The 15,823-nt window shown below is 39.1% G+C and overlaps 1 protein-coding gene across 1 annotated transcript in view; it reads left to right on the top strand.

Annotated features, from left to right (window-relative positions):
• LOC139658100 (AP2-associated protein kinase 1-like) overlaps positions 1-10,948 on the top strand; it is a 31,941-nt gene extending 20,993 nt beyond the window's left edge. The window contains exons 16-20 of the mRNA XM_071536133.1: positions 534-629; positions 1,732-1,839; positions 2,437-2,607; positions 2,966-3,079; positions 9,021-10,948. Of these exons, the coding sequence (XP_071392234.1) occupies positions 534-629; positions 1,732-1,839; positions 2,437-2,607; positions 2,966-3,079; positions 9,021-9,763 (1,232 nt within the window). The 3' untranslated portion in view covers positions 9,764-10,948. The remainder of the gene's footprint in view (positions 1-533; positions 630-1,731; positions 1,840-2,436; positions 2,608-2,965; positions 3,080-9,020) is intronic.
• Positions 10,949-15,823: the final 4,875 nt, after the last annotated feature.

The raw sequence follows: 15,823 nt of genomic DNA, 5'->3' as shown, positions 1-15,823 counted from the left end.
CAAATTTATTCAGGGTGTACCTTATTATTTCATGTATTTGAAAAACAACATGAAGCACATTATTCTTACCTTGAGACATGGTACATTTGGTCCCATGGTCCCATTTTTTTTCTTCATCTCCAGCATGAAAGTGCCCCAATCAATAATGCACAAGTGGTTGCCCAACTTGCCCAACATTGTTATTTACATTTTGTTAGCCAATAACCACAGGCATATTATTATGCACATAACAATTTCACATGTATGGTGTATACTGTCATCAAAATGCAGGGCCAAGATTATCACTTGCAATCATTATGTTAGTAGTGATTTGCACTGAACCTGCCATTTACAGTCGGAGACGAGTGGAGCAAAAGCCATCGTCCTGCTTCATGCTGACCTAAAAGGTATTTAAATACCTTTTAGGCTTCGCTAGAGGGCAGAGAAGCCTTGAGGAACTTGAATGAGGGTTTTTGAAGATACCTTCCCTGTTCCTTCTCTCTTCCCTCTCTCTTTGCTTTCTCCCACTCTTTTGCAATGTCATTGTTTCCTAGTTGAAAGACCATCAGCCATTCTTGATGTGGATTCGGGAGCCTCACTGCTGACTGTCCCAGATCCTTTCTGTGCCCTAGATCTCTCAGATACACCAGGTAAGGATCCCTGTCTGTGGTGGAAAGCACTCCATGTAGCTCTCACAAAAAGGCCTTGCTATATTCCTTTTGTTTGTTGTTGTAAAATAAGCACTGTCTTTGCAAGCAATAAGTTTGAATATGAGATATGAATTGAATGATCTGTAGTTGTGATCATGCGGTATTCTTAGTGTGTGATTTTCCAGTATTGAAGGATAAGGAGTACATCCATTAAATCCTAAAAAAAAATGCTGCACTTTTCTCATATTTTTTTATGTCCTGTGCCACAACAGAGAGTCAACAAATGGTAAAAGATAATTATTTTGTTTTCCAAAAACATCTCTAAAAGCCTTTTTCTTCCTCTTCTGCTAACATTCCAGGAAACCTAGAGGAAATACATGAAGCACTTGAGATAAAGACCCAAGAGGCCATATTATCTGCCCTCTTCATGTTTGGGCTAAGACAGACATAAACAAACATATATAGCAATATTTATACAGTATATACTGTATAGCAAGACTTCAGTTATGCTGATGCTTTTCCAACTTAGCTTAACACTTAATCATCTGAAATGTAATAAAATTTGGATACATAAAAGTATATGCCTGCAAACCATTACTTTTTCTTAATTCTAATTTTCTAATAATTTGTTCCTGAAGTCAGAGTGGTTTCTTGTAGCCCAAATTCCTCTAATGTGGGCCTCATAATAATTGAGAAAACTGCTAATAATCACATCTTTTACAAATTAATGAAATTAATAAACATGACTCACCTCAGTGGGGTTGGTTAGTCCTTCATATGTCATTTCTGGGTCGATTGAACAAATGGTTCACTAAGACAGCAGCTTTTCACCATCATTTGACCTACACACTGCTATGTTTTTAACTTGACTGATGTGAGGATTATCTTTTTAACCCAGTCCTTTGTCCTGTATTTATCTGTCTGTAGCTATACTATCCACCTTTTCCTACTTTTTCCTTTGGACCATATAAGGTGCACCAACAGGAAATTGCCGCTCTCACTCTCTTCACTTTCTTTTGTTATGATTTTTCATTGCTGTCATCGTCAGTGTGCTTTGCTCAAGTATGTCTTTTCTTCTCAATTTTTCTTCACTGGCCATTAGAGAAGCTGATTGAAGGACTCAAATCTCCAGACACGTCTTCACTCATGCTCCCTGACCTTTTGTCTTTGGCTGATCCCTTTGGTGGCTCTGTGGAGGAGTCTGCAAAAGGTTTGTGTATGTGTGTGTGTGCGTGTGTGTGTGTGCCTCTATGCAAGTAGGCATGTGCGTGTTTCAAAATCTGTTTGAGCCCTTTGATCAACTTTCCAATGTGCAATATAAACATTTGTAGCCATTTCACTGCTACAGTGCTTTTGAGATGATTCAAAACTAATTGACAATGTGCTAAACATGAGAAATACACACACAAAGGTGAAAATGTTGCCAAATCCTCTTATAACATAATATTGGGTGTCGTGGGTTTCAGGAAACACTCATGAAATGAATGAATGTGTTGAAGAACTACTAAATCCTTAGCGCTACAAAACCTTGCAGGAAACCCATCCCAGCACCTTTTTGATGTATTTACATTTAGAATCCAAGAGAAAGCTTATTTATCCTTTTTTTTTACCCACAAGGCACTAACCATTGTGGGTAGCGTCCTTGAAACTTTGACTTTTAGCTTCTAAGAGTTAATAAAATCTTGAAATATTTGTAAACAGTAAAAAAGAAAATTGGTAGAGTCGTCGATCCATTTATCTATATCTTTTTCCACTTTGTGCTTTCACCTTGAGCTGACATTTCCTCTCTCCTCCTGTCCCGTCCCAGATCCTCTTACTGCGGAGGACTCTCTTCTGGGCTGCTCTCTGATCTCTGGCCCGTCCGCTCCTCCTGCAGGGAGCAGTGCCACCTCCTCCATCTCTTCTGCTCCCACCTCTGCTGCCTCTGCTTTGGATGATTTCAGTCTGTTGTCTGGAGACTCCACACAGCCTAAAGCAGGCAAGTCTTCAGAGTCTAAAGGACTTATGAGTATGGCTTATTGTAATGGAGCAAAATGGTTGGTTGTCTGGACAGAGACTGCCTCATCCAGCGACTCAGGCTCAGTTTTGTTTCCACCTGTGAGGAAGAACCATCTACTCTAAGGTTGGAGTAATAAAATTAATGACTAGTTGCTCGCTCTTTTGACTGACCACAATATTATTGTCACACTACTTCTACTTCTTATCTTTTCACCCCTTCTATCCCTCATCTATCCTATCTATCTATCTTTTCTGGGCTTTCATGCTAATATATTAATCCTCACCCCGTTGTTGTCTTCTCTGTTCTTTTTTCCCCTCTCTGTATCAATCCTCTGCAGACTCCTCCCTCCTGATCTCAGACTTTGAGCCGCACCAAGTCAGCGCAGAGGCAGTCACAGAGGATGAGTTCGATCCTATCCCTGTCACCGGCCGAAAAAACTCTGCATCCCAAGGTAAGCCTCAAGGAAGCACAGGTGGGTCTGTAGGATTGATAAACCACAACCAGGGATAGGCTGTTTGTTGGGTTCCAATCAGTGCCACGCTAGTTTATTTTATTCCTACATTCTAATTATTTAATCTCATTGAAAGTATAGTTAATAAGGATTAATGACAGGATCAGGTGCATATACACTATTCTTGCATCCACTGAGGCTCAGTTATGGGTGTTTCAAGACCATTAGAGGTAAATAGGTAAATTTTGCCTTCTCTCTCTCTCTCTCTCTCTCTCTCTCTCTCTCTCTCCCTCTCTCTTCTTCTCGACCTCTCACCCCCTTCCTTGACTGCTTTGTTTGCTTGTTGTGACTCCTTGCTCCTTTGCTTTTTTCCCCTCTGTCTGCCTATATTTGTCCTGTCCCCTGCCTTCCCTTGTCTTTCCGGCCAGTTTCAGGAGGCCACTCGCGCAGTAACAGTGGCGGCTCTGAATCCAGCCTGCCCAGCTTGGCCCGCTCCCTGCTGCTGGTGGACCAGCTCATCGACTTGTAGACGGCCCTATAGAAGCTGTAACACTGGATTATAGACTGGCATAGCATAACAGCAATCAACACTGTTCTCATAGCTAGCTCCTTGCACCCCCTGGCTATCATCATCTTTCCAGCTCCTACAGTAGAAACGCCACTCTCCTTTCAGTGCTTCTTCATTCCTGCCCTTTCCGCAGTATTGATTGCATTGTGTCTGGCTTCTCTTCATCTCCCATCTGTCTCACCCTCTCACCAACTCACATTTTATCCGCTTTATCGTCTCTATACATAATGTATTGTCCCATGGTTAAAGAGTGGCCCATGCACTAACGTCATCCTTTATAAAAACTAACCATTACATCTTTCTGTGAATCAGGACATAATATTGCTATCCAGTTTGTTTCCATAATATTGCATTATGTCTAATAGCAAAACAATAGAAGAACATCATTGTTGTAATGTACTATAGGCATAGTTAGAAGTGGTTGTAGTTATTATTGTGCACAAGTAAATTTGTCGTTGTTTGCCTTTTTTGAGTTTGTTTCTCCCTGGAGTTATTTGCACATTGTAAGGTACAACCATGGAAAAAGTAAATGACCATTTGTCTCCAGCTATAGAAAATTAGGTCAATTTATTTCTTCTAGAGGGGAAACTTGCTTGAAAAAAAATATAACAATTTTTCACATGGCCTGATTTGCACAGTGGCATAAATGTTGTCTCTGTCAGGGCTGTTTTATGTGTCTGACTGTATATTGCTATTGGCTGACTAATAAGATGGATGGAATATCCTGAACAATTTAAAGCTGCTATAGATTAGATTGAAAAATGACATCAAATTGAGTTTTAGATTTGGAAAACAGCCAAAACCACACCTCCTGCCTCTCTACATTCCCTGCTCCCTCTTACCCATCCCTCTGCAGTCCTACAGCCATACTAAGTATAAGTAAGTGTGATTGACAGGAAGAGTGGGACACTGTCCCTCCTGGAAGTATCCCTGATTGGTTGGAAGGGTGAAGTGCCATAAAATAATCTGAGAAGCTGATTGCAGACTTGCTGAGTTCTTGCAGTGTTTCTGCCAAACTCTCTCATAGCATCTCATGAATTACTCCCAAGCATTTAAGAAGAAAAGTTTTGCTAGATTCATACAAAATACCAACTAAACATTCTTACCTATAGTATCTTTAAAACATGGACTCATTTTGTTTTTGCTGCCACACTTTAGAGCTTATATTTTATTTAATTATGTCACCATACAATCATTTTGTTAGGCAAGCAATAGGTTGTTTTGGTATTAAATGACAAACAAAGGTAATTTAGCAATGCACCATATCAGTAGGAAATGCATGTGACATCATGAAAATACTATGAATAAGCAACAGTCTAGTAGGAAGGCGTTAGCATTAGCTGTCATATATATATATATATATATAGAGAGAGAGAGAGAGAGAGACCATTCATGACCATTCAGGTCAGTTTTCTGTGGCACTAACAAAGTAGAGTAGATGCATTCTACATGAGTCTAGTATAACATAATTTCAGAAATTATTTTCACCCCTTTTTTATGACTGCATCTATCTAATATTCATTCCACATTGTGCAATCCTACATTCCTGTCATTTGTTTACTCCTAGCTTATGTAAATATATATCTGCAATCCCTGCAGGCTCTAATCCAGTGACCATATGATTGGTTCTTCTTCCTGTGTATATATTAAGTCATTGTCATAAAGCTTTACTTGTGGAAAACATATTACTTTACTTGTGGAAAACATATTGAGAATATATATACATATATATATTCTTAGTTTCCTGTTAATAAATGTTAATATGAATAGAGTGTTAGAGAATGAATGTATGAAATAAATATTAGTCTATAATAATAATAAAAAAATCCCATATATGATTCTTAACACCATAATCACCGAAGAATATTGAAGAATACTATATATTTCGTTCCTCTTTGTGGAATTGTGTGTTGAGGAGGTTTTTTTCTTCCTTATATCTACTCAATAATTGTCAATACCGTAAAACGTATAGTTGACAATCCTAGTCTTTGTTTAACTTGGAAGATTAGGCTGAACTCCATCTCTTATTCCATCTCTTACCGTGTGAAAAGAAAGTGAGCCTATGTTTTGTTTGTTTACGTAGACTGATGAAAGGTTATATTTTTAATCAAAACATTTGACAGTTTACTGCGCAATGGGAGCTCACCTGCTGGAGCTCAGTCCTGTTTCATTTCATAGTCATTGCTCTACAGTGGCAAAAATAGAATTTTGCTGAAGTTGTGCTTTGTAAAGCTATGTTTTGCTTTACCAGTTTTAGTGATCACAAAATTCATATCAAAAAGCATGGCAGTGTTGTTGAATGTTATGTTAATGTGTGTTGGTATACAGTGTTATGATAAGTATGTATGTGTGTGTGGAGTCATTGCCAGAGTTGTTGGGTGTGTTTTACAGTAGCCTACTTGTGTTGTTCTTTGACCTTGCTGCAGATATGGCAACGGTAATGTTGTCATTAAAATCTCTTTTTGAAAGCACAGGCCCCCTAAATTCTCTCTCAGGTAGTAAGAGTTACATCGCTCTCTCTGAGAGTTTGAACCGTATTGGCTTACTGTGCCCCAGTCTTGCTGTCCTTTGGAAGTCTGCACTCCATATTACACTTAACTGTTCAACAGTGGAATCACTTGGGAAATAAATTGTCTGATTTACAGTCATTTGTGAGGGGCTCTGTGAGGTGTGAAAATGGCTTACTCAGCCAGTCTTTAAATTAAGATGCAATATTGCCGCTGTAGAACTGGTTGCTTATCAGACAGAGGGTTGAGTCATTAACGTTGTTCTGCTTTTAAAAAATGAGTAATCGGCTTCATCTTGTAAATTATGAGAAGCAAGAATGCAAGTGATCAGCAATGTAGATGTTTCCTTAGAATCAAACCACAAAGTCATTTTGCTTCCCATCTGCCATCGCTTTGGGAAGTTTACCCCCACCCCCGTTTATTTTTTTGCCCATTTTGTCATGCTATAAAATGATTTCAAAATGCATATATGTTTTTGTGAGATCTACTCAAAATACATTCTGAAAGTGGAAAAGTAATTCAAAACTTTTTTTGTGAATGAGTACATTAAAATAACAGATCCTCTTTGATCACTCTTTGTTTCAATAGGGATGAATTTTCACAGGGATTATTGTATTATCATGTTGTTTTACACTCTAACAAGGGTTCTAAGAACGCTTCAGTTCAGTCCCTTCAGTACATCTTAATGGGATTTCAGGTGCTGGTTAGTCTTCGCTTTATGGCACTCTCACAGATAGTATGGAATAAAATTACCTTTTGAGTGATGAAAGTCCACCTCCTTTGGGTTCAAATCAAACATAAATCCTCACCCTCCTACTCTGAATCTTACTGAGAATAGAGCCACAAACTTTTAAAGCACATTGGTTACTAACACATGCCCATTTTCAATGAGAATAATGGTCCATTATGGTACATTTCATTTTGTCTAAAGATGTGATGTAGCACAATGTGGCAGCTATCTTGCTGAATCAAATGGGTTTAAACATTTTCTGTGCTATTTCAGTTTTATTCATTCACAAAAATCTAGATTGTATTTTCCAAAAATTGAGTATTTTGAGTAGAAATCTGCAAAAACGTGAAATAAAATTAAATGACATCCTTTTGTAGTATAATTAAATTTGCAGAAACATTGAAGGGGTGGCTATTTTTCAAAGCAACTGTCTCTCAGGCTTGTGTAGGTACTGTGCAACTGAAGGCTTATGTTCTCATTATCTCCCCTCTGATCCTTACAGCTCAGTCATTTGCAGTTACTGTTTGAACCTATGCAATTCCTAAGCTTATCCCTGTAGCCACCAATGTGCTGTTGTAATCAGTAAAGGTCATGCCAAGCAGGTAGTGAGATTAGTCCTTAATGTGTAACAGAAGCCCCTCATGTTCTCTGTTGTTTTGCCAAAAGTGAAAGCTGTTGATTACCTGATACTTTTGAGTGTTTTGAAAAGCCTCTGTCTTTATGGCCCAAACCTGCGTCAGAGCTGTGATATTGTGTGCTCCTTCTATTTTTGTGAGATAACTAAAAGAATTATAAAGGGATGGCAAATAAAATACAAATGTGAATGTCAACGTGTTGAGTGTTGATTGTCATAAGTTTATCTTTTGTTGTTGTTGTTCAAAGCACTGGTTAATTTAGCCCAACAAAAGTGCAAAATACTTGCACACAGTGATGTTGGTATGGTTCCCATGGTTGAAATGAATTGTACATGTACAATCTGTTCATATTTACAGTAAAAGGAAAAAGATATACGTCACTGAATGGCCAAATAGCAGTACTTTTTCACTGGATTCACCTTTCATATCCACAGTATATTCCACATTTTGCCCCATACTTTGCTCTAGATGTATTTGAATCTTTAAATATATTATATTAATACATTAATACATTATCTATTTAGTTATTCATCATTAGACTTGCATGCAAAGATCTAAAATACTTTGTGTGAGAAAGTGAGGGCCAGAACTATCTGGTAAATGATTACTTTGTTCTGTATTTTGAATTCCTTCTTACATATAGTATAATATAGAGGAGAGTTGCTATTGTTGTATATTTAATTATTATGTGTAACACACTAATCAAAATCTTATTCTACTTGAATAGCAGGCTAAATCTACACAGGTAAGACGAAAGATCAGCACCATGTTCCATTGCACGCTAGATCCATTTTTTATTTCATCCCTGTGGTTTTACGTGATTATGGCTACGCCTTGTGAAAGTTCATCATTTCTCACTTTCTGAGACAAATGGAGTAGAGAGGAGTCAGAAACACTCCTGCTCCTGAATGAATTACGCTCATTTGTGATGACGGTAACATCATCCCCCCTCACCTCCCATTCAGCCCACTGATAAACATCACATGCCCTTAGACATGTTCTTCAAATATATGCTGTGCTGTATGTTGCACCAGTACCATTTTTTTTTGTAAATCTTGAAAACATATTATATGTGGTGTTTTGTCCAAAGTGACAGTGATGATACTGATGACAGTATTTACACTGGAGTGAATCGCTTTACTCGCTAAAACCTGATACGGTTTTCCTTTGGCCTATTTTTATCAGCCGGTTTTGATCCACATGAAAAAGATTATGCCTAAATAAACATTTCTCTCTGTAATATTTGCAGTAAGGGTAGAGAAGACCCACACACTGCTTACCAAAAGAGAGAACGTATTCTCAATCAAGTTCTCTATAATATTGTTGATTGCAATAGATAGCTCTATAGAATATGCAAACGACTAAAAGGAAACTTCAATTTGGCTACAGTTTTATATAAACGGTCAGCAAAGCTATTGAGCACCCCAGAGTGTTTGTAACAAGGCTTTTTTTTTAAGTGTTAAACTTTATATCTGAGAGTTCTCTTGTCTCCTCCCTACAGACCTGCAGAGGGAGCCCGACAGTCGTCTGCCGCGAGCCGCTGGGACTGCGGCCTCTGTGCAGTTTGTTGAGGAGAAGCAAGGGCAGAGGATTCAGCAAGGGACCAAAGCTCTGTATGCCCAAAACAATGCTGAGCACACGTTACCATCAGAAGAGAGCAACTCCCGCACAATACCAACTAATCCGACCGGCCCGCGTTTCATACCTGCCGAGCAAGTATCCCAATACCAGCCCCCAGACAGCCCAGTCATGTCTGATGTCTTCCAGCTGGCCCCTTTTAAGATGGCAGGAAAAGAAAGCAAGAAGAAGGCATTCACCGGCCCCCCCTTCTCTGTGTCCCATAAACCCAATGAGCCATCTGATGTCTTCCTCCAGGCGCCCTTTGGGAGGAGACAGGAATCTGCCAAAGCTGTTCCTGCTGACATCCACTTGTCGAAGTCTAACTCACAGTCTCCATGCCCGATCCAACCCAACAAGCAATGCCACCTGGTCCCTATACCACCTCTTACTGCTGCTCAGTCTCGTACTAATCAGGCCCCTCCGAAGTACTTGGAGTATGCGGAAACGCCTCTGCTCCAGCAGCCGGTGGCGGTGCACCGTGTCGTCTCCAGGATTGGCCAGCAGGCCGCAGTAGGTTCGGTAGCAGTCGGGCCTCTACACTCCTGGACCATAGGGGGACGAGCTCTGGACGACCCGTTTACTGCGGCGCCTTTTCAACCAAGATGCTCTCAGGGGAAACCTTGATTTCCCAACAAATGCCAAGTCTGAGCTTCTTGTGCCTGAAACTAAAGAGGGAGCCGACACCAAACCTACAGTTCAGTCTCATTGTTACGGTTATCTAAAATGATAATGTGGATTTACTCCTTAAAATTGACTTCCTTGTACTTATAATGTACTTGTTGTTTAGCGATAATTTTGTTCTACCTCAGCCATCTGATTTGCTTCCAGACTGAGCACAATAGAGCACCGTTGCAGCACTTTACAAGCAGCCACAGTATGAAACTGGACCTAAATATGGACTTGAAGGACCGGTCCTGGATTTTTAGAATCTGACTGATGGACAAGACTCAATTCAGAATATCCAAAAAGTGTTGTTGTTTGTTTTTCAGTATTTCACAAATGATCACCAGCCTCCAGTCATTATTCATTATCAAAACTGTCCCTGCAGAAATTTACAATCACAAAAAATGTTTATTCCGCAAAACTCCCCACTACTTGCAATGAATGTAATGGTGTGTAATTTCAACCACTTCTCAAACAATTACAGGAGAAAACTTCACACTTTTTTAAGGAAAGACTAGGGATGAACTTTTCATGATATTGTAAATTTACTACAACAAACAATCTTAGAAGAAGGATTTGCATCTTTATACAGTTGCCACTAATCCTCATATTTACAGAGATAAAGCACTGCAATGTTTTTTTTTATATTTTCATAAAAGATGCAACAAAAGCAACTAGTAACCACAGGCAAATTACCCAAAATCCCTGAACGGTTGGTTACTAGGACCTGTACAATAACCAGTCTAATGTTAGGAAGGGCTTACATGATTTTAAGCCCAATTGACCTGCTTTACTTCAATTAAGAGGAGGCTGCTGCCATTTTCTCATAAACTGCATCAGTATTATAAAAATATTTTAGTTGTTCTGAAAGATGTCTTGTTTTTTAACAATATAGCCTGTTAATGTTGTAAGTCCAACTTTGATCTTGATAACTTTGATGGAACATCACATATCATGTCTGATGTGGTTTCAAAATCACCCATGTCTACTAGCTTAAGGTCAATTTGAGTTTTGCAAACAATAAAAATATGCACTGTACATACACTCCACTTCGCTCCCTACTATTCAATTTCTTTAACATAATAAGTGCTCTTGTAATGTTTAGAAGTTGATTGGTCAACTCAACCGGTAGACAAGTTGCACTTGAACCTCATTTAGAATTCAACATCCGGTTGAAGGAACACAAAAGTTGTTGAGTAGCTGAGTGGACAGAGGCATAAAATCCCTTCACTTTACATTTCTTGTTCCACTGACAGTGAATTAGACTTACTTTATGGATCCACAGGGTGTTTGTGTGTGTTGTGTCTTTATTTTATTGTAGTCTTAGCATTTATGAACTAATGTCATTGGAGAAGGTCTAAGTTTTGTCTTGTAATGAGGACATCAAACGTACTTCTTCTATGGTTGAGAGATCTGTGAATGTTTTCAAATTACAAAGTAGTGAGTTTTCCAAAACCATAAAAATAACATTTGTGAATTGTTTGAAAAAGTCAGCAGGTGCAGAATTGTACAATAGCCTACATTTTCAGAATTAAGACATCAATATTGACTTATGGACCAGAATTAGGAGGTGTGCTGTGGTTGGTCCAGGTTTAATGATGTATCTGCTAAATTTGTTTACAGAGTACAGTATAGTCCAACACATGTCAGTCATTCTCTGTGTGGAGATTGAAATAATACTGTCAAACATATATTTGTATTCTGATAGGGACAGCAGGCTGGCTTAGTGGTTAGAGAAACCATCTCCTCTACATGCAGTGTGTGTCCATCAACAGCCATGCGTCTTGCTGTTGAGCAAGACACTGACACTGACCCATACCTGCTCACACACTGTAACTTCCTCTGGATAAGTTGTGAACTGTAAATTGCATCACTTTCATCAGTTTTGCAAATGGTCTCTTGGTCCCACTTTCTTTTCTTGCTTTCCTTTTTCATGATTCTTGTATCTAAATGGAAGTAGATAAGTTTGAGGGTTTATTATTGATTTGTTTAAGGCTGTGTAAGGTACAGCATACGGTCATGAACTATTAGGTGCTCGGTTATTGCTTCAAATGAAAACCAACACTTGATGCCATTGGTTGCCATTGGTTGTGGGGTAAAATGTGCCATTAGCCCTGGGGCAAGTTGAGCCAATGGGTCAGCTTACCCCGATCTAATTACATTTACAACAGATGTATGTGCTGAAGTGATATTTTCTAATATTATATAGCAGATAACATCATGCCACAAGACTACAAATGGAAAACAGGGGTTGGAGGCAGACTGTAAAAGCGTAGTGAGTTTCTGCAGGGCCGTCTTGAAGCCAAAAGGTTTGGGTTTATGATCGCCGCCATGTTGACAGTTTTTTGAGTCAGTGCAGCCAAAGCGCTGGGGGTTGTCCGCAGAGCCGCAGCTCCGCCTGCTATTGGCCCGTAATCTGCAACCTGTCAATCACCAGGAAAACAACCCTGTTTTATATCCTGTTAATGACACAGTTATTTTGAAAATCGCCATAAGGACACACATTAGAAGAAGTCAAATTAGCTACTGAGACCATAACCTCTTGTCAAAAAAATGTATTGACTTTTTGAGTTAAGTTGGGTTGCCGCCTCCTGCTCTTCCTTATTGGCTTCAAAAATTCACCTGTGGTTTTGGCCGCTTGGTTGGAGGATCTAAAACAACAGCCAAGGAAGTCAGAAGAAAAGTCAATTTGATCACTTGTAAGAGAACAGAAGATGGACAGAATGATACTGAGAACATGAACAAAGGAGAACCATGAGCAGGTGATGACAGACACACACACACACACCACACAAATGACGTGTTGACAGTTTTGTTGAGCCAAGTTGTGCATTGTTATCCTTTTGAAAATAAGATAAAGTATTATCGTGTTATGTTGAAGAAAAAAATGTTTTTAGAACGTGATAGAGGGACAAATGGACTAAAAGGCCTGAAAAGGACAAAAATTAAACATTTGACCCAATAGAGCTCAACTTGCCCCATCCTTAATGCTCAATTTAGCTCTACTTGCCCAAACACCTCAAGTACACAATATTATTTTAAATAAAAAGACATTTATTTTGCTGTAGTAGCACAAAAACTGGCTAATTTTACCCCATCCCACCCCTATTGCTTTTGCTGTCCAACAATGCTATATAATCCCTTTCTGTGGCTGAGGACCAGTGGTTTTAAAGCAATAAAGGATCTCACATCATCTTTCACAGGTTATTCAGACTATAAAGTGTGTGTGTGTGTGTGTGTGTGTGGTGCTGGGGTGGGGGCATAATTAAACATTTTGTTATCCTCAACAATTAGGTTGCCTGAAGCAACGTCCTTGCGCTTCTCGCTGGTGGACTCAGCAGAGTGTGAAGCTGTGCAAACACCTCCTCCAGATCTCCATGGCATCATAGTTGGCATTTGCTTTTATTGCTGCAGTTGTCTGCCTCTAATCCCACTCCCTCTGCTTTTGGCAGTTTTCACAGACACGCCTCCATGAGCTCACTGCCCACAGGATTGTAAGTCCGTCTGCATCTGTCTGCGAGAGCATTTACAAATGTAAAAAAGAGCAGAAACTCAGAAAAACGTGTGGAAAAGATATTTTATAATTTGGGCTGGTAGATCTGGGTGCAGTAAGACTGTGTATTGTCTCTGCTTTGTGGCTGCTTCGGGGCTTGTTGGATAATCCCAAACACTGATACAGTTTTGTGTCACACTGAGGCGGTGAAAAGATTTTCTATTCACAAAGTCGGCCTCATGCTCCCCAGGGCTGCAGTGGGGAAATGTGGGTGCAAGCTATTGCACCAATCACATTCTGGCATCCAATGAAAGAATTTCAGCACTTAATATGCAACAGTAAATGACATTCATTATAGATAACTATAGTCAACTAATCTGCCAACTAAGTCAACTAAGCTGCCTGCTATTTGATAAAAGCCCTCTTTTCAAGTCAGGTCAAGTTTGTTTATATAACCCTTCATCTTTTATAGCCAGAGTGGGCAAATGACCTGGAATACCTAAACATTTATTATAGGCCTATCTCTGATATAATAAATCTTTATGCAGAGCAAAGTCGTTCAGCTGGTCTCTGAACATGTTACCCTGAGAAGAGCCATTCTATCTGTTAATTCAATAGTTTCCCCCTGTACAGTTCTTTTTATTACAAGGCTCATTCATTTGAGTGCAATGTTTTTGCTCATATCAGGTTTGTAAATGGAATTTTTGCAACAAAGGTTTTTCAAAAAAGTCTACTGGATTCTCTAGGAATGGTGATGACATTTTTCCACAGAGTTGATTCACGAGGAGGCAAATGAGCCCAGTCTTATGATCCCGCTCACCCTCATGAAGATACCTGAACTGCTCCACTCGGGGCAGCTGCTCCCCTCACCTGAATGGGACAGGCTCCTTTATCCAGGACTGAATGGGCTCAGACTTAGAGGTGCTGCTGACTCTCATCCCGACCCTCAGCTGCAAACCGTTGCAGTGCACATACACATTTCTCTTAAATATCACTCAGATGTACAGTACTGTGCAAAAGTATTAGGCACATGCGAAAAATGCGAAAAAAAATAATTAAATGAAAAGTTTCTAAACATCAAAACATTTACTATGAAGAGCAGTTTACTGACACACTAATGCAGAAAACAAATAAACATCTAAGATATTGCTCTAATGTAAAACATACAATGGAACTGGATTACAGTGGTGTGTTGTATATGCATCTCTTTAAGATAAAGTTGGTGTAATTTAGAATTAAACTACACTGTCAAATTCAAACCAAACCTCAAATTGTGGAGAGGTGATGTCCTTGAGAGTTTTGCAGCTATTGATTTATGAAGCAAGCTTGTGACTGAAGTTTTGCTGATTTGATTCCCTAAACCAGCTTGGTCAGTGAAGTCTTCCCTCCTTCAAAAACACAAACCGCAATGTGCTTGAGCAAGGTACTATACTTATCCCCCAACTGCTCAATGGCCAATCATACAAAATTGTTGTTAAAACCCTCCACAGTGTCACTGTCATAGTCCATCTGCCCTTGTTCAGAAAAAGGCTTTAACACTGAAATCATGACAGAGGGAAAAAAGCAACAACTTTGTATGGAACTGTTTAACAACAATACATATTTGTATGATCAAATTCCTTAAAACGTGGCTCAAATCTCTACCAGAGCTAAGGAGGATACCGCCACGCTGGCCACTTTGTCAGTACCTGGGGTGATTTTCCAGAGATATAGCACATTATTTACTACTATGAAATAAAGCTCATTTTGAGAGTAAATGAAACAAACATAAATGACTCCTCAAACTCAGCCTTACTGTCAGTGGTGTTTCTCCATAAAGTGTTTCTTCTGGACAACTAACAGCCCTACTTCTCTGGTTTCTAGCTTTGGGAAGTTTTTTTCATGTGGATAAATATTGACAGAACTGTTCAAGATCATGAGAATAATGTGAATTCTTAGGATGGATTTTCTCCTTATTTTCTTACTGATGGTGTTCACTGGGCTTGGCTTAATGTAACTGGACTAATGTAAGATCAGTGTGGTGTTAATGTAGAAATCTTCTCCTGTCTGTACCATTACCCTCGTGGAAACAAATCAAGTTTATTGGCTTTGTCCATGACAATTAGACATCACATGCAATAGCATATATATATTTAATGATTTAATGAAATATTCATTCACAAAAATACACATTTCCCAAGATAGCACATGACAACCAGAATTGCATGTATAAAACACATGAGGCAGTTGCTGAGCCACTGGATTTGGATTTTCTGCTATTTAAACTGATGATTATTATGTTTCACTACGCAAAGCAGTGAAAGGTTGGCGTCAGATCACAAGATCTAACTCACATCAAGCAATGCAAGTGTATACTCTACAACACATGATGCTTAACAATACTCCTGATTTGATACCAGAAACATCAAGCAACTTTCTTAAATGAGGATCAATTGCTTAGCTCCAATAGCATTTTCAATAGCCAAAGCTGGACTTGCTACGCTACATATTCACCTGTTAGAATAAAAAAAAAAGGTCGGAGAGTACAT

This window comes from Centroberyx affinis, unplaced genomic scaffold (genome assembly GCF_046629955.1).
Source record: "Centroberyx affinis isolate AG114_WGS23_722 - 3 ecotype Tasmania unplaced genomic scaffold, CSIRO-AGI_Caff_v1 ptg002832l_1, whole genome shotgun sequence".
Classification (NCBI taxonomy): Eukaryota; Metazoa; Chordata; class Actinopteri; order Beryciformes; family Berycidae; genus Centroberyx; species Centroberyx affinis.
The sequence above is the reverse complement of the archived record's forward strand: the minus strand, read 5'-3'. Positions and strand labels throughout refer to the sequence as shown.